Here is a 24139-nt window from a genome sequence, read left to right as displayed (position 1 = left end):
ATGATCTCTTTGGTGGTAATTTTTGGATTGTCATTTTTTAAGTCAAGATAATAGACATACATTAAGGGATATATGCGTTCAATAGTCACCAAACTTTGAATTCGAAAACAAACTGTCAACGCCTTGACTTAAAAAGAAAAAGACAGACAAACAACAATAAACCATACACAATATAGAAAACTAATACAAAGCTACACGAACCCACCTATCAATGGAGGTGATATCATGTGCTGGGTTTAATAAAATTGATTCATAAGATAAATGGTCCATTCAGATAAACAACTATTTAAAAAGAGGGACGAAAGATATCAGAGGGACTATCAAACTCATAAATCGAAAATAAACTGACAACGCCATGGCTAAAAATGAAAACAAGACAAACAGACAAACAAAAGTACACATGACACAACTATTAAAATAATTACTGGATGCAAACTAATCTAATCTTTATTTGGTCTTAAATATATAATCATTTTTTAAAAACATTCACAACAGGATCTGAAAATGCTGCATCATCTAGTTTAGAGTTTTTAACCATTCTTTTGATCTTTCGAACATACAGTGCAAGCAGTATGCATACTGTTGTCAAACAACACACTATGAACAACAAAACAAACAACATAGGCCAAACTTCTTTTGACGAAAGACAATCCCGGCTTACAGATTCTTTACGTGGCGAAATATTGCTGAAATCTGAAAAATGATAATTCTGATTTACTGTATGTTAATCGATGTGAGTTAAACATATTTAAATTTAGTTAACAGACTTTAGATAGAAATATATGCTGTAAAATACTAATAACCGTTTCATACAATTACTATGGGATTTATTTTTTTAATTTAAGCAACTTAGGTTTCATAAACTATCAAAAGATTCACTTTGTGAAAATACGTAATAACTTTTATTTTACATTTTTTTTAAATATATATTTTGCAAGAAAGTATACTACAAATATAACGATTTTTGAAATCTCTATAACAATTCTAAAGTATCTAAAAGTAATGTAAGATATATGTTCCTACCTTTTAGCATTTTCTACACTATTGTCTCTATTCCGCTGTATCAATTAAGATGAAGCAAAAGTCTTCTCAGCTAATATCAGAAATGATCACGACATGCATACGAGTAAAAGAAGCTTGAAGATCTCATAAGCGAAGCAACATGCTAAAGAGGAACTTGATTAGTCAAAGGCAATATCAAAGTTCAGGAATGACAATATATTATATTATTAGTAGCATATAATTTTAAGCAAATGTAAATGTCTCTCGATCATCAACAAAAACAACAAAGATTGTATATCATACTTGAAGATCAACAATCTACGATGAATGTTAAAATATATTTGAATACAGTTTTAAAAGCAATTTGTTTTTTCAATTGTTATTGATTCTTATTCAATGAAATTCAATGGGAAGTAGATACAATTAAAATGAAATATGCTATGAAATACCGAATGAAACAATTGAATTGGTAATATGTGTGTGATTAATAACTTCTTGACTTTCCATCAAATATAAATTGTTTAAACTTTGATAAGGCTCGTCTCACCACATTGCCCCAAGGAAGGATATTTATTTTATATGGTACCCAGTTGCTTTGAAATATCACAATAATTTTACTGAGGGTTTTTCCTGCTTCAACTTTCAAGGTTGTTTTTGTTGAGATATTTTGTCGGATATGTTTTATACTTTGTAATGCCTGGGGTTTACATTTCCCAGTACGGTATCAAACTTTTCACTGTCTGATAAAAAGCCTAGTTTATGGGCAAGATACATGGAAGTGTTAAAGGAACAAGAAAGGATCACATAGCTTCGGATGTAATTTTTTCTTTGATTAAATTACTTCACGCAGGGTTTTTATGGACTATTCATAAACCACGATAAAATTAGAGAGCGTTCGTAATATTGCCTAAAATATCATAGCCGGAAAATACGTGAAAGAAAAATATAAAAAGTAGAATAATGAAGCAATGTATATATATATTTTTGAAAGATTGTTAAAGAAACTAGAGGCTCCAAAGAGCCTGTGTCGCTCACCTTGGTCTATGTGAATATTAAACAAAGGACACAGATGGATTTATGACGAAATTGTGTTTGTAGATCTTACTTTTCTAAACATTCTTGGCGCTTACAATTATCTCTATCTATAATGAACTTGGCCCAATAGATTCAGTGGAAAATGTTAGTGAAAATTTACATATTATTGAAAATTGTTAAAAATTGACTAAAAAGGGCAATAACTCCTTAGGGAGTCGATTGACCATTTTATGATGTTGACTTATTTGTAGATCTTACTTTGCTAGACATTTTTGCTGTTTACAGTTTATCTCTATCTATAATAATATTCAAAATAATAACCCAAAACAGTAAAATTTCCTTAAAATAACCAATTCAGGGGCAGCAACCTAACAACAGGTTGTCTGATTCATCTGAAAATTTCAGGGCAAATAGATCTTTACCTGATACACAATTTTACCACATGTCAGATTTGCTCTAAATGCTTTGGTTTTTGAGATAGAAGCCAACAACTGCATTTTACCCCTATGTTCTTTTTTTAGCCGTTGCGGACATCTTGGTTGGTTTGCCCGGTCACAAAACACAATTTTTAAATTAGATAGCCTAATAATGATTCTGGGTATGTTTGGTAAAATTTGGCCCAGAAGTTTCAGAGGAGAAGATTTTTGTAAAAGTTAACTAAGATTTACGAAAAATGGTTAAAAATTGACTATAAAGGGCAATAACTCCTAAAGGGGTCAACTGACCAATTTGGTCATGTTGACTACTTATTTGTAAATCTTACTTTGCTGAACATTATTGCTGTTTACAGTTTATCTCTATCTATAATAATATTCAAGATAATAACCAAAAACAGTAAAATTTCCTTAAAATTACCAATTTAGGGGCAGCAACCCAACAATGGGTTGTCGGACTCATCTGAAAATTTCAGGGCAGATAGATCTTGACCTGATTAACAATTTTATCCCAGTCAGATTTGCTCTGAATGCTTTGGTTTTTTAGTTATAAGCCAAAAACTGCATTTACCCCTATGTTCTATTTTTAGCCACGACGGCCATCTTGGTTGGTTGGCCGGGTCACAAAACACAGTTTTTAAACTAGATACATCAATAATGATTGTGGCCAAGTTTGATTTAATTTTGCCAAGTAGTTTCAGAGAAGAAGATTTTTGTAAAAGTTAACGCCGGACCACGGACGACGGACGACGGACGCAAAGTGATGAGAAAAGCTCACTTGGCCTTTTAGGCCAGTCGAGTTAAAAAGGCATGTGAATGTTATCATTATTCATGCGTGATAATTAACTTGTTGGATCAGTTTTTGTCAGATTTCATAACTTTTTTTTTCATCTCCGAAGACATGTGCTTATTTTTCAATATAAACTTAGGAAGAACTGATATTTGTTTTATTTTATATTTAAGAATAAAACGATCAGATTGTAATGAATAACTTACTTATTTGACAATTGTCTCCACTATATCCTTTCTGACATGCGCATTTATAAGCATTCATCTGATCGGTACAAGAACCTCCATTCTGGCATGGGTTACTAGAACATTCATCAGTCTCTGAATTAAAAAAAAGAAGACATACTTATGTTATGAATAGTCTTTGTTAACTTTTATTTCTAAAATGAGGTAGATGCTAACACACTCAAACTCCCGCTGTTAAGAATCGAAGTTATCAGTAAGACATTAAATTTTAGTTTATTGTTATCAAACACAATGTTATAGAAAAAAGTAAAATCACAAAAATACTGAACTCAGAGGAAAATCAATACGGAAAGTCCATAATCTCGAATAATATAGAAAGGATGAGCGTATGATTCAATACATTTGAGGAACTATACTAATTATACAATTTAACAACTTAACATAACTGGAAAGGGCAAGAACATTTTAAAACAAGAAAGTGTCCATAGTACACGGATGCCTCAATCAAACTATCTTTTTCTATGTTTAGTGGACCGTGAAATTGGGATCAAAATTCTAATTTGGCATAAAAATTAGAAAAATCATATCTTAAAGAACATGTGTGTGCCTGTCCCAAGTCAGGATCCTGTTATTTAGCGGTTGTCGTTTGTTTATGTGTTACGTATTTGTTTTCGTTTTTTTTTTTAAATAAATAAGGCCGTTAGTTTTCTCGTTTGAATTGTTTTACATTGTCATTTCGGGGACTTTTATCGCTGACTATGCGGTATAGGCTTTGCTCATTGTTGAAGGCCGTACGGTGACCTATAGTTTTTAATTTCTGTGTAATTTTGGTATCTTGTGGAGAGCTGTCTAATTCGCAATTATATCGCATCTTCTGACTTTATATGTGTACCAAGTTACAAGTTGATTGGACTTCACCTTCATCAAAAACTACCTTAACCAAAAGCTTTAACATGAAGTGGGACAAAATGACGGACGGACAGACGGCAGAACGGAAGAAAGAACAGACGCACATACCAGAAAACATAATACCCATAAATTAGACAAAAAAAATAAGAAAGGAGGTGCAAAATTACATTTTGGAATGAATAATCTGCAAAAGTTCATTCATTGGTTGGGGAATTTTAAACATATATGAAATATGAAATTAAAAAGTCTATATTGTGTTATTGGAAATCCAAAACAGGTAATAGGAGATGAAAAAGTACCTGAGGTAACAAAGAAATGAAAATTTCGTTTAGATCCATTATTTGGTTTGTAAAAAGGGCCATAAGGTTAGGCGAACACCCCAACGACTATTTACGAAATGACTCTTATGTATATGATCTGGGTAGTGTGCAAATATTATCATGTGTAGGATTCCTTTGTTCGGTTTGCATAACCCATCTGTTCGGTTAAATATATTTGTAAAAACAACTATTTATTGAAATAAAGTGTTATGTACTCTTCTTTTTGACATGTTGTTGAATAATATAACTGATTGGTATTTGCTTATCGTTTTATTGCACAGAATATCGAATATTTTAAAAGAATTATCTGTACGAAATGATCCTTTATTTGTTTTTTTATTGGTTACTCGATAAACAACCAAGAATATTAAGATATAACAGTAACCAAACCATACGCCCATTCTAATATGACGATACAAGTTTCAAAATGTATTTCTAAAATAGCTTATATTACCTGCATCACAATTAACGCCACTGTACCCAGGTAGACATGTACACATGTATCCATTAACTTGGTCATGACATTGTCCAAATTTACATGGATTACTAACGCACTCGTTTATATCTGTAAAAATAATCATACTTGTATTGTTTAAAACTAAAAATATTGATATGATTCAAATGTAGGAAGCAAATCCTGATGAAAAATCTAAATTTTAATCCTTTTTCGCCAGATTTAATTTTGAATAAAAAATATACGACATTGAGCATACATTTATACATTTCGCGACTTCGCGTCCTTGTAAATCTTTTCTTCACCCAACATTTAATGGCCGTTTTTATTTTATAGTTTTTTTGTTACACTTCAGTGTTTCTGATGTTTCGTTCTTTTCCTCTTATAGTTGGTGTGTTTACCTCAGTTTTCGTTTGTTACCCGGATTTGTGTTCTCTCATTCGATCTATGACTTTCGTATAGTGGTGTACTACTGTTGCCTTTATTTACTGTATATTTGGGTAAATGCAAATGATAATTTGTTAAACAACTTCCCTTTAAATCTAAAACCTTCAAAAGCAATTAATCCGTTTAGAGGGTGTTTAAATTCTCCTTATGTCCTTTATATAAGTTAATTCATATTTATATTATTTCTTATTACAAATCGTATCAAAATAAGATCGATTTAACTTAACACGTTCTAGATATATATAATTTCTACAATTACTATACATAGTAACTTTTTAATAACCTTCTACAAATGATAGGAAGTGATACAAATGATAGCCAAGCTCATATGTCGAGATAACACTGACTAGAAAACGATGATATGACAAACACCAGTCTACAAAATACAACAAAAAAGACTAGACCAATCAAACACAGAACCCCACAAATAACTAGGGTGGTCTCAGGTGTTCACACTATAAATTATAAAAATGTTATAATACAAGTTCTATATTTACCTATTTGACAAGTCACTCCTGAGAATCCTGATGCACATACACATGAATAGCTATTGACTTTGTCTGTACATGTGGCACCATTAAGACATGGGTTACTTAAGCATTCATTGATTTCTAAAAATTATGAATAATATTGTCGTTTTCTTTGATTGAAAAAATGCAGTAGCAATTATAATATAAATAGTTAAACGAAAAAGCAAAAGGAAAAAGGACAAATGTATAAAAAGAAACGATTGTCTTGCTCATGCAACAAGCAGAACCATTATTTATATTTGATTCTACAAGTTGTTATGAATAAGACCTCTTACAACCACATAAAAATGGGTTTGGTAACAACCTACCAAGTATCATTTAAATCCTTAAATGCAATCAGTTATTGTGTATCGGACATAACCTTATGTAAAAATGAATCAACAAATACTGTGTGTTGCAGCTTTTACTAGTTTGTTTGTGCTTTTATTGTTTATAGTACTTTTCTTATAAAAACAAATTCTTTCTTAAAGACGTATACCTCCTATTTGGTCTGTAATTGTATGCGAATTTCATACAAATGAGAAGTTCAGCTAGCCATCAAACCAGGTTTGAGTTACCATTTTCGGATGTAGAAAGTTTTGTCATTTGATTAGGGACTTCCGTTTCGATTTTCCCATGGAGTTTGGTATTTTTGTTAATTTACTTTTTACCTGACTGACAGTTGATTCCGGAATAACCAGGTTGACAATCACAGGTATAACTATTCACGCCATCTTTACACGTTCCTTTATTCTGACATGGATTGCTGCTACATTCATCGATATCTGTCATCAAAAATTGAAAGAAATTGATAAGAAGTACAAATTTAGTTTTATTTAAACGAAAAACAATATCTTTGCTTTGATTACAATGTAAGAACAGACAAAATACGTCTCATCATCTGAGCAAACATAAATTGAGATTAAATTTAAAGCTATACTTAGACAACAAACAGCTTTGCAAGATATTGCTTTCACAAATGCATTGGTTTAGAAGCTGTGTTAGGCTATCAATGTTCTACATAATGTTTAAGAAGCACGTTTATTATTTCAGTGCTAGAGTTTTCACCTATTGTATGTGTTATATCCTAACCCAAAACATTGATGATAGTTATGCTCCTCCATATTCAATTGTTAGTGCTAGTATGTGTGTTAGTTTTCTGAGCTAATCTTTTGATTTCGAAACTTCCTTGTAAGGTTAGACCCTAAACTGTAACAAATTTCAATTCAAATGATGTATGCAGTTTTACATTTTCAAACATTTACTGTGAAGATTCTTCCTATATTGCCTCTATTGCTATGCTTACACAGATAATAGAATTGTAATTAAGAAAATATTAGGTAAACTTTTACGAAAATCTTAAATGAAAGGTACTGGTAGGTCAGTTGTTTTATTTAAATTTTAAATGATAAACATGAAGAAGGATAACGAAAACCGTACTCAACCTCTGCTTTAAGTTTTTGCAGGTCAGCCTATGGAAAATTTAATATGAAGCCGCATATTGTCAAATGAATGGATGATCTTAAATCTCATAAATATCATTCATAGTAATAAATAATGATATGCCAATGATGACAAATGATAACATATGATAACATATGATATAGCATACAGCTTTTATGAAATGCAAAGATCAAAAGACAAAGAATATATATCTAAGAAATTAAGAGTATAAACTTAGAAACATTCTCAACTCCGACTATGCTCTCCGTGTCTTAATGAACAAAATCTGATTAGTAAACTCAATCATTTGCTGCTTAAAACGGTTTATGTTTCAAATAATTGTTATAACAATAATTGAATCATTTGTGATAAACATTTGACATAAATGCTAAACATTTGAACTCTATTTTCTAATAAGGAAAACCTGATACTAGTATTTAAAATTATGTCGTGGCACCTACCAATCTCACAACTTGTTCCATTGTAACCTGGATTACACGAACACTGAAAGGCATTAAACAGATCTGTGCATGTACCCCCGTGCTGACATGGATTGGACGCACATTCATCTATTTCTGTAAAACAAATACCTTTATCTTGATTTTTTGATTTAAGACTATTCTTAGTACGTTATTAAAATACATGATTTGTTCTCCAAGATTAGTGAGACAAAAGAACTGTAAATCTTATTCGTTTTCTTAAAGATAATCAAAGATGATAAAAACAGTTTTCCAATTGTTAGTTTCCTGATCTTAAGTTGTTACACACTATTGGCCCTAGTCTATAATAAAGTAATTGTATATCAGTAGATAATACAATCAACAGTAAAGAAAAATTTCGAGTGAAATTGTCTTTTCAATGTCTATAGTCTTACCATCACCAACTGAATGATCGATAGAACAATTTCCCAACTAGTTAGTGACAAATTAACAATGTAAACCACCTTTAAAATCAATCTAACAAGAGAAGTGAAATATTTAATTTCAAAGTATTTAAAAAGTACCTGAGTCGCATAATTTCCCTGTATATCCAGGACAGATGCAGTCATAATTTTGTGTAGATCCTCTTCTTATACATGAACCGTTGTGATAACACGGTGTACTTGCGCATGGGTCGTGATCTGAATAAAATATGAAGAAATAATGATAATCCAAATTAAGTACATATTAGTTAAAGATGGAAACAAATCTCTATGACTCGTTCTTACGTCGGTCACCTTTGAAATCAACCAATCATCTGACCAATAGCAACATTTGTAATTATTGTTTATTTTTGTGTTCTTAAAAGTTTTCAATTACCACTTAATCAAACTATACTTAAAAGTAACGCAAAGTAGATATATTATTGACGTTTCGAATCCAATTCCACTTGGTTAATTAGAATGTTTGATAAACTGTTACATATTTAATGTGTCTGAAGATGAGGCCGTAAGGTGGTATCATATATTTAATCCTTTCAATTCAAGAATCAAAACTATGATATAATTGGTCAATAACTAAGAACATATACTTGCTGAGTATATTTGATAAGTTAATCTGTTATTGATGATTTTTATTATCGGTAGTTTGATGGATAATGGTCAAATATCCTCAAGCAAGCAAACTTGACATTAGGAAATCGGTTTAGCTTTTTCTTGATGCGCGACTTGTGTCTGCACGGTAAAGCAACGTTGTTTTTCAAAATTCAATAAAAATAAATTGTTTAACACTATTGCATAACAAAAGGAACTTCATACTGAATTTTGTTTTATCATTGCTGACCTAGCTGCCTCTTCTGTTTTAGGATATACAACTTACCCCATGCAATATAAGTAAAACAGTATGTGTCACTTAACTGCCTAAAATTAAAATAAAATGCAAAGTGTAATATGCAGTTAACACAGATTCTAAATTGATAATCAAAGTTGCAAAATACAGATTGATCGTTTAACCTATTTTTATGGTGTGTGATTGTGGGAAGAAAATATACTTTTGTAGACGAAACACGCGTCTGGCGTATTCTAAATTTAGTCCTGCTAGCTATGATGAGTTTATTTTATATACACTACAATAAGTGTTTTCAAAATTTAAATCGATAGATATAAAATTGGTTTTTATTGAATGATGCAAATATTGAACAATTTTACATAATTATTTATTATCATAATTACTGAAAAGTGCCCAAATGAACTAGGATAAGGAAACAACTTTTCAATTGTTATCTGAAAGGGTTTCAAAAATTAGTTTACTTCGTTGTCTGTCCTTCAGTTGATGTATGTGGCTCTGCTGGCTTAAAAGGCAAAAAATGAATAGGTTGTATGCAACATTAAAAATTTAACCTGCCAATTATCCTGGAATAAGTATGACAAACCCCTCGTGATGATAAATCAAACGAAAATAAGAACATGAAAGATTCTAAAAAGAGATTTTTTCTCAAAAGGCTAAGGATGTTATACTTGTCAATTGTAACAAATAGCTGTCCTTTAATTTAGATAAAATGATTTGAAGATATGTTCATGGGATTTATAAAGGAATGTGATCATTATGTAGTTCCAAATTATTCTTGTTCTTCTGTAAAACTACAATAAAATAATTACAAAATAGGAGATATTGTATTGTTACAAATATCAAATGCATATCAGTCACATCTTTCCTTTTCTGTATTATCATTGAAGACAGCACTTCCTTGATCCGATGTCAGAACCCATCAACTCCTTTGTTATAACATGCTTTCAAACATTAACTTAAATGCTCTGTAGTAAGATGTATACATACCCTTGGTCATCCTCGGCCATACCACAAAGAATATTATCACCTTTCTGTGCAGCTGTGGGCGTCCATTTAAGATCCCAGTAAACTACACCAGGGTGTTTGGTGTCATTGAATGGTCCTGTGTATGTCATTCCAGGAGGACTTGTCAATGATATGCCTATCACTCTGTGTGTAAAATATTAGAAACTACTAGTTACGTTCATGTGTTTAAACCAAAAGATCAAAATGAGGGTTAAAAAATATTGTGTATTCGCATACAACTACAATGATTTGTGTTTTTTATAAGGGTGGTGTGTTATATTAGATATCATTTGGGTAAAATTGTCTTTTTGAAGTATAATACATGCGTCATCTCTTAAGCAATTACACCACTTTTTGATTTTATAATGAACTATTAATTTCAAATTTCAAATTCGAAACGCGGTTATTTGATTATATATCTGTTTATAATTTTGTTTGCAGATTCTTTATAGATATCTTTTAAATTGTAAATCATCATTCTTATTTATAGCAACATAACTTTTTAGTGGTTACATACTGTGATTTCGGATTCCTTGCGTTTGAAGCATACATCTTGGTATTAACACTGGCATGGGCAGGAATAGTAATATGACTTCCCTGGGTAGGTGTAGGAGACACAAATATCGGTTTCCAGTTACAATCTAGTGGCTTGGATTTGACATGAATTATAAACTGTAAAATGAATCATTGTCGTAACACTATTGAAATTACTGTATATTTCTTTATATTTTACTAAGAATCCATGTTTCAAAAGTCAAAAAATGATTATATACTATATCTGAAAGTATATATCGCTGACAAGGAACGTTTATTAGACGTCAGTCAGTCTCTTCAGTGATGCTCGAGGCCAAAATATTTTCATGCCAGTACCGAAGTTCTGGCTACTGGGCTGGTGATACCCTCGGGGACTAATAGTCCACCAGCAGAGGCATCGACCCAGTGGTAGTAATAAAATTTACGGTACCAATTTTCTTGCACCAGATGCGCGTTTCGACAATACATGTCTCTTCAGTGATGCTCGTGGTGGCCAAAATATTTGAAATCCAAAGCTTATATAAAAGATGAAGAGCTATAATCCAAAAGGTCCTAAGAGTATAGCCAAATCCGTGAAAGGAATCAGAGCTTTGCATGAGGGAGATACATTCCTTAATTTATAATAATTTTTAATATTTTGTAACAGCAAATGTTAATAACACAAAAAATCCTTTTTTTCATGCCAGTACCAAAGCAGAGGCATCGACCCAGTGGTAGTAATAAAATTAACAGTAAGTGTCGAAGATATGGTGACCTATATTCCTCTGTTCTTAAGAGGTAAACATCAAGTCCGCATAATTGTCATTCGTTCTAAAGTTGATATCTATATCGTTTCCAATCATAACATACGTCATTATTTGAAGACAAAATAATATCACGTCGAATAAGTATTCTCAAAACAATGGTAAAAAAGTGGTGGATTTAATTAAAAAACAGTCCACAAAACACAACAAAGAGAGTCAAAAGAAAAAGCAACAACTTGAAACCATACCAAAACAATATGTGAACTCAATTGCTCCGTTAAAGGGAAACATTTCGTGTTCTGTTATTAATATCCGTTGCGTTGGCTCACCGGAGCATTATGAATGCCGTGATCTTAACTTTCATAATGCTGAGAAAAATTTGATCAATAGTTGATTTTAGCTACTTTTTAATCCCTTACGTGTTTTGAAATTATGATTACAGCATAATTATTATTTCAACATAACTCCCATGAAAATTACGTACAAAGGTAAACTTTCCAATGATATGCTGGGACAATATCTATAGTTGTTCTTACAATAGTGAACTTTGGGAAAAGTATGTTTACCTGAAGAGGCACTGCTGTTATTGCAGTACTTGTATTATAAGAGGTATTTCCAATGAGCATTGGGGCCTTTGGAAAGTCCTCTATAGTCAATGCAGCAGCATACCAACCACCGTCCTGGAAGTTAGTATTGTCAGCATTAAATGCTAATGTACATGTGTCCTGCAAAAGTTTATAAAACATTTAAACACGAAACTACTATAGTGTAGAGTCTAGTGCGTTTCAAGAAAAAAAATGATTTCAGAAAAAAAACCACAGGACGGCACTTATAAGGGAACATCAAGAACATAATCATACGAATATAATCAAACATACCAAACTAGCCTATTTCAATTTTCAAAATATTTCGTTTTTTAAAAGCTTTGTTTTTTTCTTAAAATATGTGTTATAGAAAAAACCTTTACATAAAATGTTGAATTTATAAATTTATAAATTTTTCAAGGTTAAAGAAATTGAAATTCTTTAACACACTTCATCTATAACTAACTATTATTTAAACTGCTCAGAATTAAACGTACTGGACGAGCACTTAACTTTATATGAAACTAGACATATTACTCTGTTTCAGATTCATTAAAATGTGAAAATTGGAAAAATCTCAAAGTTTAGATAACTATCTTAAGATATATTGAAGTTATAAAGACTTTTAACTTATTTTTTGTGTTATTTCTAATTAATTTGTATCGTATCTGGTTCTTTCGTTTATCCTTGGCCCTTCTTTATTTGTATTTTGACGTTAATATATTTTTGTTTTAGTGTGTTTTTATGTTTATATCGTCTTTACCGTTTAACTATTTGCAGGTATTGTAATCGTCAAATAGGAATACCCTACAAACTATTTTTTTCTATAAAACTCGGAGCCAAAAATGGTTAAATAAAACCCAGTTGTATAAAAAATGATCAAATTCGTCAACTGATACTTATCTCAGGAAACTGCAAACAATTATGGAATTTCTGAAGAATTGTGCAGTTGTAAATGCTTTACCTCGTCAAGTGTGGCCACTGGAACAGCATTACAGATACTATGACATTCTTCTTTGACAGCCCAGCGACATCTTACTTTATCTCCGTCAGGATCAACCATTGGTATCTGTATCTCATGTTTGCATTGAAACTGCAGCCTTAATATTAAGATATAGTTTTTCAAAATGGCTTCAATTTGCCTGAATATGAAACCTAGACTAAAAGGAAAACAATCTGCAGAGGGAATGTAACTTATCGACAAACTTCCAAACAGGGATTCTACTGTCTGTGTTTGCAAAGGGGAAAAAAACCGGGAGAACGACGACAACCACATTTCCATTTCTTGTATCTTTAAAGCCGCAATTTGCATAGTGTTGAGGTTTTATGCCTCTGATCATTCTGTCAAGTAACTCGAAGCACGACCAAGAGCTGGAAATGATGTGATGCATGCATCGTTGTAATTTCAAACGAATGAAAAGGAGATTTCAGGGTCAAAGGTTACAAATGTTAGGTGCATTGATTGCTCGCATGCGAGAATAAAGGGCTAGCAGAAGACGAGGAAGCTTTAATTCACAGAACGCCGCAGGACATTTTTGAGAACCCAGAGCTCATTTTGGTGAAAAAGGTACGATCAGCGCCACTTGTACAAAGTAATACAAAAATAGCAATATTACACTACAGCTTTTACAATCGTTAACTTAACTTACTCGTATAATGGTTTACTAGCTGTCACTGGACTTGCATTAGGAAGACCAGTATCACTTCGCTTCCCTAGATTAACTATCGTTTGAAGATTCCATCCTCCATCAGAATTACCCGTCTGACTAAATGGTAGAGCAAGATTCATCCACATGGCTCCAGTATAACTGTAAATACAACTCAAACTTTACTACTAAAAGACGATCCGTCCGAAACACAAGTTTAAGCGTTTACACAAAATATACCTGGCAAATATATAAAATAAATACTTAAATACAGTTGAAAACATAATTATACACTTTACAAATAAACACAAGTGTAACAATGAATATGTCTAATGGTCGAACTTAAACCAATTGTTTGTTTCTTGAAAATTGTGAAATGTTAACTACCCCGACAGTGACAGTGTGAATATTATCAGGAATCAAATATCACTGAGTAGCCCGAAAGGTGTCGATGTGAAGCAGCAATATTTAATACCATGCAAGTAATATATTTATAATACTTCCATGATAATATCGAGTAACATGAAAGGCGTCGATGTATCGTTGGATAAATTTATCCTTCCATCGAACCTATCAGCTCATTATGTCATAACGTCATGTTCTTGTATATTTTAGTTCAGGATTTGTATCAGTATGTTGTAAAGTCAGTCAGTTAGTATTGTTATGTATCCGTCTGCACGATAGATATTTGTTGGATTTGTCCAGCATGTAATAATTTGAGGTCAAACTATTTAAAGTTTGGTCCTGTTTAGATTAATAGTGAACTGGAGATAAAAAAAAAATAAGTAGTCTTAAAAAAGTGCTAGACCCATCAACATAAGGTGTAGATATATAATAACCTAATAACAAAAGGCCCTTTTTGCGTAAACGTATATTGAAAACTCTTCTCTCCTTGTTCCCAGTCTTCCTTTTTAACGGCTGCTGTACATGTATAGTACACTGGTCCCACAGGTGGTTTACCTGTTGCACTGCAACCACTGACACATTTCCAATCCTTGTCGCCAATAAAACTTCCGCTAACATATTGTCCTATTTTGGTTTCTGTGCACCCTGGTCCGGCACCATATCTCCATGCCATTTTGAATTTAAATTCAACCTATAAATTGATTTTAAGGATAAATTGAAATATAAGTCAGTGGAACAGCAACTAAGTCACATAAATATCTTAAGAGCTTATTTCTTCACCAATGAATTAAATTGAATATGTATAAATGCATTTTACACAGAGTACGATATGAGCATGTTTATTTTTTTTCTTCATTATTTTTAGGGGATTTTCGTTAGTTTCTAATATTTTTAATCAAAAATGTATAATGTTCCTTATGACTTTGATTGATTTGTGCAAGCTATAAACACTATATTTTGTAAATTTAGAAAAATAGATTTTAATAGCAGCTCTATATATTCAAAGGATAGAGCTTAACTATGCATAATGGACGTTATATTCAATGACAAATTAAAGCAATCTCAGTCCTTTATTTTCAAAAAAAACCTTTTAGCTGGCATATGTTGCAGGTCCAACGATACTTGAATTGTTATTCAAATAAAAGAAAACTAGATGTATCATTTAAAAATACGTTCATCGCGGATGGACGCCTGTAATTTAGATGAGAAACAGTGTGTACTATTGTATTCATAAAATTATTTTCATAATTTTTTTAAGCTAAACACATCATTTTCTTCCGAACTTGGTTTTAATTCTAACTTTGTAAAAAATACTTTTTAAGTCAAACATTCACCATTAAAATTTGACTTAAATAAAATTTTAAGGAAAAAACTCGAGTTTTTACAAGCAAAGTTTTGAAATTATGAAAATAACAAATGTAACTTTCAGCCTAAATCTTTGAAATTCCTTTTAAGAACTTGATTATCTATACTTTAAAAAAATATTTCATCTTAGATGATAGTTATTTAAAAGGAATTAATGATTTTCATAGAAAATCGAAATAAAAAAGTCAATAATTAAGGCATTATTTCAACTAATTAAATTGTTACTTATAATCTTTGTTATCTTACTCATGTACATTAATAGGAATATGATTGGTTAAAAGCAACCGCGTGGAGACCATGAATATGGTATAAGGGGTTGAAAGGCAGGGCTTATTTCAATACACCGGTAGGAGTGGTGTTATGTCCCTTCATAAAACCAACAAGGTTTATGAACATCTGAAAGGTTTCAAGACGATAAACAATTAAAATCCATTCATAAATTCCACTACCAGCTTATTGTTAGCATTGTTTTCGTATATACCAATGGAAGTAGATTCTTAGCACTAACGGTATTGACAACTTGATCACTTAGATATGCCACTAGTTTAAATATCACATGTTAAGATAGTGGGTGAGATAATTAGGTTACACAGTGTAATAGTGACCTAATACGATACATATGGGGTCAGTAAATTCCGTATGGGGTTTCATGCGTTACTCTCGGCCAATATGGAATATACTGATCTCATATATATATCGGCTTCGCTCTCATCCCGTATGAAATTTACTGACCCCCAAATATATCGTATTAGCTATAGGTCACTAGGACAATATTTAACGTTGCAACTACGTCCTCATGGATATAATATAGTCAAGCGATTTTTCCTTTCCAAATGATAAAATTTATTTACTTAATGGCGATGTTCCTTCGACTTCTTATAAAATGTACATTGATTTATTTTAATCTTCCTAGGGTGACGGGGGTTATTTCGCTAAATTGGGGTAACAAATTCAAACTGAGAAAAACGCATTAAATTAAAGAGGAGATAATTTTTATAACAGCAGGCCACCAACGGACCACTCTGAAAAAAATGTTGCATGTAATTTTTCATTTATCTGCTTAAAATTAAATAATGCAATAGTAGGCACTTTGCAACTCATGCTATTTGCATGGCGTCGCGTATTAAAATCCTCATTCCAATCGGACGCGCGTATTAAAATCCTCATTCCAATCGGACGCGCGTATTAAAATCCTCATTCCGATCGGACGCGGGTATTAAAATCCTCATTCCGATCGGACGTGGCTGTGTCTCTATGTATCATGCAAAGTCAAACGCCCGCCACACTTTTACAGGAATAATTATTGCGGTGATGACCCTTGGATTTGTGCTATTATGTATTAAACCTTTTGCCAAAATGAACCATAAATAAGACATTTTTAACTCGAAATGCGAATGAAAGATGACACAAAGAACAATATTTTCTAGATTATTTTTTAAATCTATTTTTTTCCTAATTGAAGAAAATGGAGTAAAAACTCAAAAATATTTTCTTGCATTTTAAATGCGTCCCAGGATAATTAATTCCCAACTCGGGCATCTTTAAAAATAAAAAAAACCAAAACAAATCCAGATGAAATTCAAATAAAGAAACAGTTTGTTTGACTTAGTTTACATACTAACATATTATCTATGAAGTTTTCCTCTTTTATTGTTTAATGCTTATTCGTAATATAGGTTAAAAAAAAATCTAAATACAATGCACTTATCAAAAGTATCATTTTAGTTTTTCAACCTACATTTTCAGTATTAAAAAATGGTTTTTCTTTATATTGAAATTTTACTTTTTTAATTTTGCGAAATTTTGAGTTTACGAGTTCGACATTTTGAGATTTGAGAGTTAAAGTTTCAAGTTGAAGTCATTTTTTTGTGTTTAATACAATAATTTAAAAACAATTAATATAACTTGAACTCTCGAAATTTGACAAAACTGCAATTTTCATATCATTTTAGTGAACCGTCGATACACATCTATACATCAGTTCGGAAAAAATATTCTGCACTATTTCTAGTGAAAAAATTCTATATATTATGATTATTAACATGCTAATCTAATCAATAAAATAAGAAGTCTATCGAAATAAAACTAAATAAGTATTTGGTGTTTAAGAAAAGATATATAATTCTTCAAGTTGACCACGGTTAGCTTACAGTATTTCCTCCAACAGATTTCCAGCTTATTGTTCCTCCTCTGAAATGGGATGCATGGATACTTCCAACCAAAAGTAGTAATAACCAAATAACTTTCATGATTAATAATTGTTACATTTGTTACTTATTTTGTACGAAGCGTCTCCATTAATGAAATAACCAACTTATTCTAGTTTAATTTTGGCAATATACCCCATTGTATCCTTTGCCATGTCACAATAGATCTAATTTATTAGAAACGACTTGAAATATGTGTTATTAGTAATATGGATTTATCTCTTTAATTCTGTCTCTTTCTCGTTATTCAAATGATATCTAGAATACATAGATACATTGAAGTAGAACAAACATAATAAGATTGAAAGCTATCTATCCCGTCTTTGATGGTGTTACGGTGCACGTGTTTAAAGTTCTCAAACAAGTGCTTGATCTCTCGGTAAATATTCTTTTGCATTTAAGGTCCAGAAACTTTTACTTTTATTTGCAATGTAATGTTAAGAAGCAATATATTTTTAAAAACCGTTAATAACTAGTAAGGAGACCAAAGTATATCCAGATTAAAAGTTTGTGTATAATAAGTATATTTTATGTATGTTTTGAACTGTCCATGCAAAGGTTATGCAGAATTGTTTGTTTAAAATTGAATGGTTTTAGTGATGTCTTAATGTATTCAAACGAAGGCAATATACGTGTTTTGAAATGTAACTTACTAATGACTACTTATGGTAAATATGATTAGTGCCTTAAAACAGAATTGCTACATTTTCTTTTTAAAAAAATATTTGGAAGGCCATGACACAGAAAGGAAGCATATTTTTTTCAATTTTTATATAATTTTCATTTTCCTTTTTTTATTAATATATTTACAACTACTAGTATAGATCCACACTTTAAGTATACCCGACGAATACATGAGTTAGGCCGTTAGTTTTTTTGTTTGAATTGTTTTACATTAGTCGTTTCAGGGTCCTTTATAGATGACTATGCAGCATGGGCTTTGCACATTGTTGAGGGTGGTACGGCGAACTATAGTTGTTAACTTCTGTCATTTGGTTTGGTCTCTTGTGGAGAGTTGTCTGCAATCGTACCACATTCCTTTCTATATCCATTCGACAAGAAAAACTTCACGGAATTTGTGTCTACCGAAGAAATATACAATATCATGATCATAAATTATCTTCTATATAGCAGGCATATACATACTGGCCTGGCTATGAAAAAAGTACGGACAAACAAACAAAAATTGTTCATAAACAGGCATCAAATAATCTTGATGATCTTATAATTTTCTCTTTGAAGTCAAAATTAGTTATCAACTGTTAAAAAATGCATTTTAATGCACAATAGCTTTCATATTTGAAAAATCCACGGTAGCTAAAATGTGAAACTACACGTGACTTTTATCAGAAATCGTTTATTCGAAGTTAAGAATTACAGATTATGAATGAATTGCAGATTATGGAATAAGGATGTACTAGTACTTAGTAGAAACTAAAGAAAATTTCAATTTAAAATTGATACTTTAAGACAATAGACAATATTTTATTAGCACAAACACATTTACATTAAATGGTTATGGCATACACAATTAAGACAATAAACTGACAATAGTTAAATTAATTATAATTATATTAGAGTGACAGTGGTATTCACAGCAAAGAAGAAAAAGACTATAAATATCAACAGTTAACACATTATTAATGTTCATGAACAATTAAAAAAAGAACACAAACAAAAATTAAGTTGAATATTATAAGAAATACATGTTATACAAATGTTCTCAATAAAACAATCATTAAAATACTTTATGGTGATTTTTATAATGACTGGTAGACTGCTATTTAAAAGTACAGTCAAATGCTTCAGTGTTATAGTGGACTGCAATTTAATAAAATTGAAATTAAGATTTTTAAGTCAGAAGAGCATTAGTCAGGAACAAAATAAGCTAAAAAAATATTAATAGGTTATGGAGCTCTTTCTCTAGATGCCCCCCTCTAAGATAGTTTGTCTTTTAAATGAGGGAAAAGAAATTTTACCTTATATTTGGATTGGTATTATTTGAGTCTCAAGTCGAAACAAAAGAAATCTAGAATCTGCATAAATTTTGATAAATGACCTTTTAGATAAGCTATTGAGTTTCATATGAAGGGGATAAGTTAACGGGAGTTATGAAGCAAAATATATTACACTGCATGTATCGATAGTAAAAACCAAGGATTTAAAACATTTGACCAAAACTCTTATCCTGACCTAAATACAAAAAAGAACCAATAAAAAACGCACTAGAAAAATTATTTAAAAAATTGGCACGAAAATAATCATGTTTAAACCATTCGTATATTGAGCAACCTAAGGTAGCTCCATCTTTTTTTTTAGTTCAAGTTTACCAGTTAACTATTTAACTTTATTTTGTACTATATTGAGCTTTTAAATGTGTGTGCGTTGTCAGTTTGTTTTCCATTTATGACTTAAGCTGTTCATCTGGTATCTTTCGCCCCTCTTTTCTAGAAAAAGGTGATTACACATTTTTTTGATAAAGGAATAATCAATGTATTGCAACTTGGTAATGTTAGTAGCAATATACCAACTTCAACTGCATATTGAATACTTATTTGGTATTCATGAGTTAACAGCTGATCCTTAGACTTTGTAAAACACCACCAATTTATGAGCATCGCTCATCCTTTTTTTCAAAAAAAATCACCGGAAGGTACATAGACCTTGTTGATAAATATTCCGTATCTACTTCACAAATAATAAACGATGGTTTTGAAGTATAGATTCGGGTAGTGACGTTGTTTGTCATCTTAATAACGTATTTTATATCTTTATTTGTCTTTAAGAATATTACTTTTACTGTGTAGTCTTTTTTTTGGGGGTAATACCCATTTTACGTGGCTCTGTACTTATATATCCCATCATTGTGTGATTGTGCTAAGTTAAATGTTTGTATTTTTGTCTTTCATTTTTGCTAACGTGCTTTGTCCATATGCCTTTCGTGTTTCTTTGTTACATATAAGGTGGTTCTGTACTTATACATCTCGTCATTGTGTAATGGTGCTGTGGTAATTTTTTGGTCTTTCATTTTTTATTGGCTTTGTCTATATGACATTTTGTACTTCTGTGTTACATGTAAACGTAGATCATTTAACCTTAATTGAGATTTGTTTAATCCAAATAGAACCGGATACGCACAAAGGAGTTCCGTGATACATGTAGAACTGAAAACGCAAGTTTGTTTCTAGAAAAAAAAAAACATAATCAAGTACACCAAAGACATGGGAATCCATGATATACTAATAATAGATGTATAGGGAACAAATCAAAACACGCAAACTTGAACCAGTAACATCAGCTAAGTACATTGGTGTCACAATACAGTCAAACCTGAAGTGGGACAAACATATAAATGACATTACATCCAAATGTAACAAATCACTGGGTTTTCTAAAACGAAATTTAAAAAACAACAAACACACACTTAAAATCCCAGGCATACCAAGCACTCGCCAGACCCAGAGTTGAATATTCTTGTTCTGCTTGGGACCCTCACACAACCGAATCGGTATACAGAATAGAGAGATGATACAATCACTAGGTGCTTTGTAATAAATACCCCAACACAAGTAGTGTTACAAACATACTTACTACATTAAATTAACCATCATCAGCAGAAAGCAGAACTACATACAAGATTGGTAATGATGTACAAAATATCATACCATCTACGACTTGTTGCTGTTATATCATTCATACTCATAAAAGAAGAATCAAGAACAAGTAAAAACCCTCCACTCTCATATAGGCACATCCATACATCAAAAGACTCCTACAAACATTCATTCTTTCCGTTTACAAAATCACAGTGGAACAAGCTCTCTGTGGTCCTAGTTCAGGCACCATCCTTTGATAGCTTCAAGGAACAGATCACTTCAGCTGTTCTCTGTTCTATTAATTAGCATTTATCTAAATTTTACATTGTTTTAATCACAAATTTGATATTTTCATTGCACTCTAATTACATTTTGTTTTATATATTGGGGTAAACATACAAAGTAAAAAATCGATTGAGAGAAATCAAATACGGATTGCAAACTAAAACCGAGATAAACACATTAAGGGGTGTCTCTAATGTGGTTATACGTTCATGACGTTATTGTTTAACTTTATATCATTAATGAATAAGCTCATCAAAGATACCAGGATTGAAATTTTGTATTTGCGCCAGTCGCGCGTTTCGTCTGCAAAAGACTCATCAAAAACGCTACATTAAAAAAAGTTAAAAAGGACAAAGCCTTGTGTGTTTTTAATTGTGTAGTTTGTAATAAAGCTGTGGCCAAAAACTGCCAAAACTGTGTTTCTGATATTTGCGCATCAATAATAATCAAGAAATGTTATTTATTACCAGAGTTTCATTTGTTATTATATTTGTGGGCAAGGTACTGCTTACATTTTTGAAGAATATGCTTTCATCCGTATTGATATTGCTCGTAATGTTGGATCTTTACTTCTCTTTGTAGTGTTTACTTTGTATACTTCTCTGATCACTTTTTTGTTTTTGTTTTTGTTTATCTTCTTCTTTGAATGGTGGTGTTGTCTATCCTTTCTCACTATTGTTATTACTTTATCGTTAATATATTCTTAGACTCTTTTTATGATTTCTAAAAGAATATAAACAAATTTAACATGAGCTCTGCTTAGGATTTTAATGAATGATATGCTCAACAATGGTTTATAGTTTCTGAGACAACGGAATAAACCAAAATACCTTTCAGATATAGAGAAAAATATGGCTTAAGTTTAAATTAAATTTTGTCAGATTCATGTACCAACTTATTAGTTTTACTTGAAAAGACAATAACTTTCTAAACTGTTTTGGCTGTGCAAGTCAATTGTAGTAGTTATATGCCACTTTACATTTTTGTTCTTGATCGTAGCTGCCGATAAACATCGAACAAGTATATATTATTTTTAACAAATGAAAGGAGAAAGGATAGACAACACCATAAAACTGCAAAAATAACATTTTAAAAGTACGTATGTTTGGTTTATATGTCCACAATTTCAGAATTCAAAACAGCATTTGGCAAAAGACATAAGTAAGCTACATTTTTTAATTTCATAAATGTCAACATAAAATTTCAGTTAATTTTTGGAAATGTAAAAGTTTATACTTAATGCATATTTCGCTTGTCTTGTTCAGTGTGCACTTAAGTGACATATATCCAATTTAGGCTTTTATACACACAAAAAATACAATATTCACTGCACCTGATACATATTTCGACACTTGATTTAAAAACCCTTCATGACAATTAAATCTATTTTAAATATTGACAAGACTATGAAATTAAGACCTTATCTAGACAAGGTTACCGAGTTACACACACGATAGATACATTCCTAATTTTAAAATTATTTGAAATTTAAAATTAAGAAACTTCAATAAAGCAATATTTGTAATTTTTCATTCCTGTTCAGAAAAACTGCCTGGTAACTGGGCTTGTGATAGTCATTTCAGTTCGACAATCAATGTTTCTTTTGAGATTTAGAGTCCAGAATATTTAACATATCGTCAAAATAACTACTACTGTTCTCACCGTAACTGTTGGCTTGATTTTAGTAGTGACTATGAAATACAACATTTTGAAAGTTAACATATATAATATAGTCAATTCAGATATACTGTAAAGCAACTACATTGTATAAACAATTACTTGCTGCGATGATATTTATTTTATCTTATATATATAATAATAGTATCATAGTTTCAACTCTTTCACAACAGTGTCTGATGATGATGCATCTAGTTTTGATTTTTTTCCCATTCTTTTGATCTTTCGAACATAAAGCGATAGCAGTATGCATACTGTTGCCAAACAACACACTATGAACAACAATACAATCAACAAAGGCCAAACTTTATTTGATGAAAGACAGTCCTGGCGAGTGGATTCTTTTTTGGGAGAAATATCGCTGACATCTGAAATATGATAATTCTCATTAATAGTAAATCGATTAGTGTAAAAATGTCTCCAAATGTATCTACTGATTTTGAAGTAACAGGACTTCAAATGAAAATATTACTGTTGTAAAATGATAGTAATCATTTCATTTCAGACAACTAATATTGCATTTAATTCAACTCGAGCTATTAAGTTCAGTAATCTATGATAAAAGACAAGAGGTTTTTTTCGACTCTTGCGAGGTTTAGGTACCTATAAAACCATGGTAAGTCCACCATTTTCTACATTAGAAAATGCTTATACCAAGTCAGGAATATGATAGTTGTAATCAATTCTTTTGCAGTGTTTGAACTCTTGATTTGACCATTTGATAAGGATGACCTATCGATGTTAATGAGTTCACACAGTTTTTGGCGGGTTCGTTTTGCTTATTCTAGTTTTCTGAAC

At 31.2% G+C, this 24139-nt stretch overlaps 1 protein-coding gene across 1 annotated transcript in view; it reads right to left on the bottom strand.

Annotated features, from left to right (window-relative positions):
* LOC134710922 (uncharacterized) overlaps positions 1-24139 on the bottom strand; it is a 153259-nt gene that overhangs the window by 98845 nt on the left and 30275 nt on the right. The window contains exons 12-27 of the mRNA XM_063571338.1: positions 23510-23709; positions 14646-14902; positions 13810-13968; positions 13125-13260; positions 12143-12301; positions 10817-10971; positions 10282-10443; positions 9325-9365; positions 8532-8648; positions 7990-8103; positions 6757-6870; positions 6074-6187; positions 5130-5240; positions 3468-3581; positions 491-693; positions 206-230 (exon numbers count right to left, since the gene is read on the bottom strand). Of these exons, the coding sequence (XP_063427408.1) occupies positions 206-230; positions 491-693; positions 3468-3581; positions 5130-5240; positions 6074-6187; positions 6757-6870; positions 7990-8103; positions 8532-8648; positions 9325-9365; positions 10282-10443; positions 10817-10971; positions 12143-12301; positions 13125-13260; positions 13810-13968; positions 14646-14902; positions 23510-23709 (2181 nt within the window). The remainder of the gene's footprint in view (positions 1-205; positions 231-490; positions 694-3467; positions 3582-5129; positions 5241-6073; positions 6188-6756; positions 6871-7989; positions 8104-8531; positions 8649-9324; positions 9366-10281; positions 10444-10816; positions 10972-12142; positions 12302-13124; positions 13261-13809; positions 13969-14645; positions 14903-23509; positions 23710-24139) is intronic.

Source organism: Mytilus trossulus, chromosome 3, assembly GCF_036588685.1.
Source record: "Mytilus trossulus isolate FHL-02 chromosome 3, PNRI_Mtr1.1.1.hap1, whole genome shotgun sequence".
Classification (NCBI taxonomy): domain Eukaryota; kingdom Metazoa; phylum Mollusca; class Bivalvia; order Mytilida; family Mytilidae; genus Mytilus; species Mytilus trossulus.
This window is presented reverse-complemented; position numbering and strand designations above follow the sequence as displayed.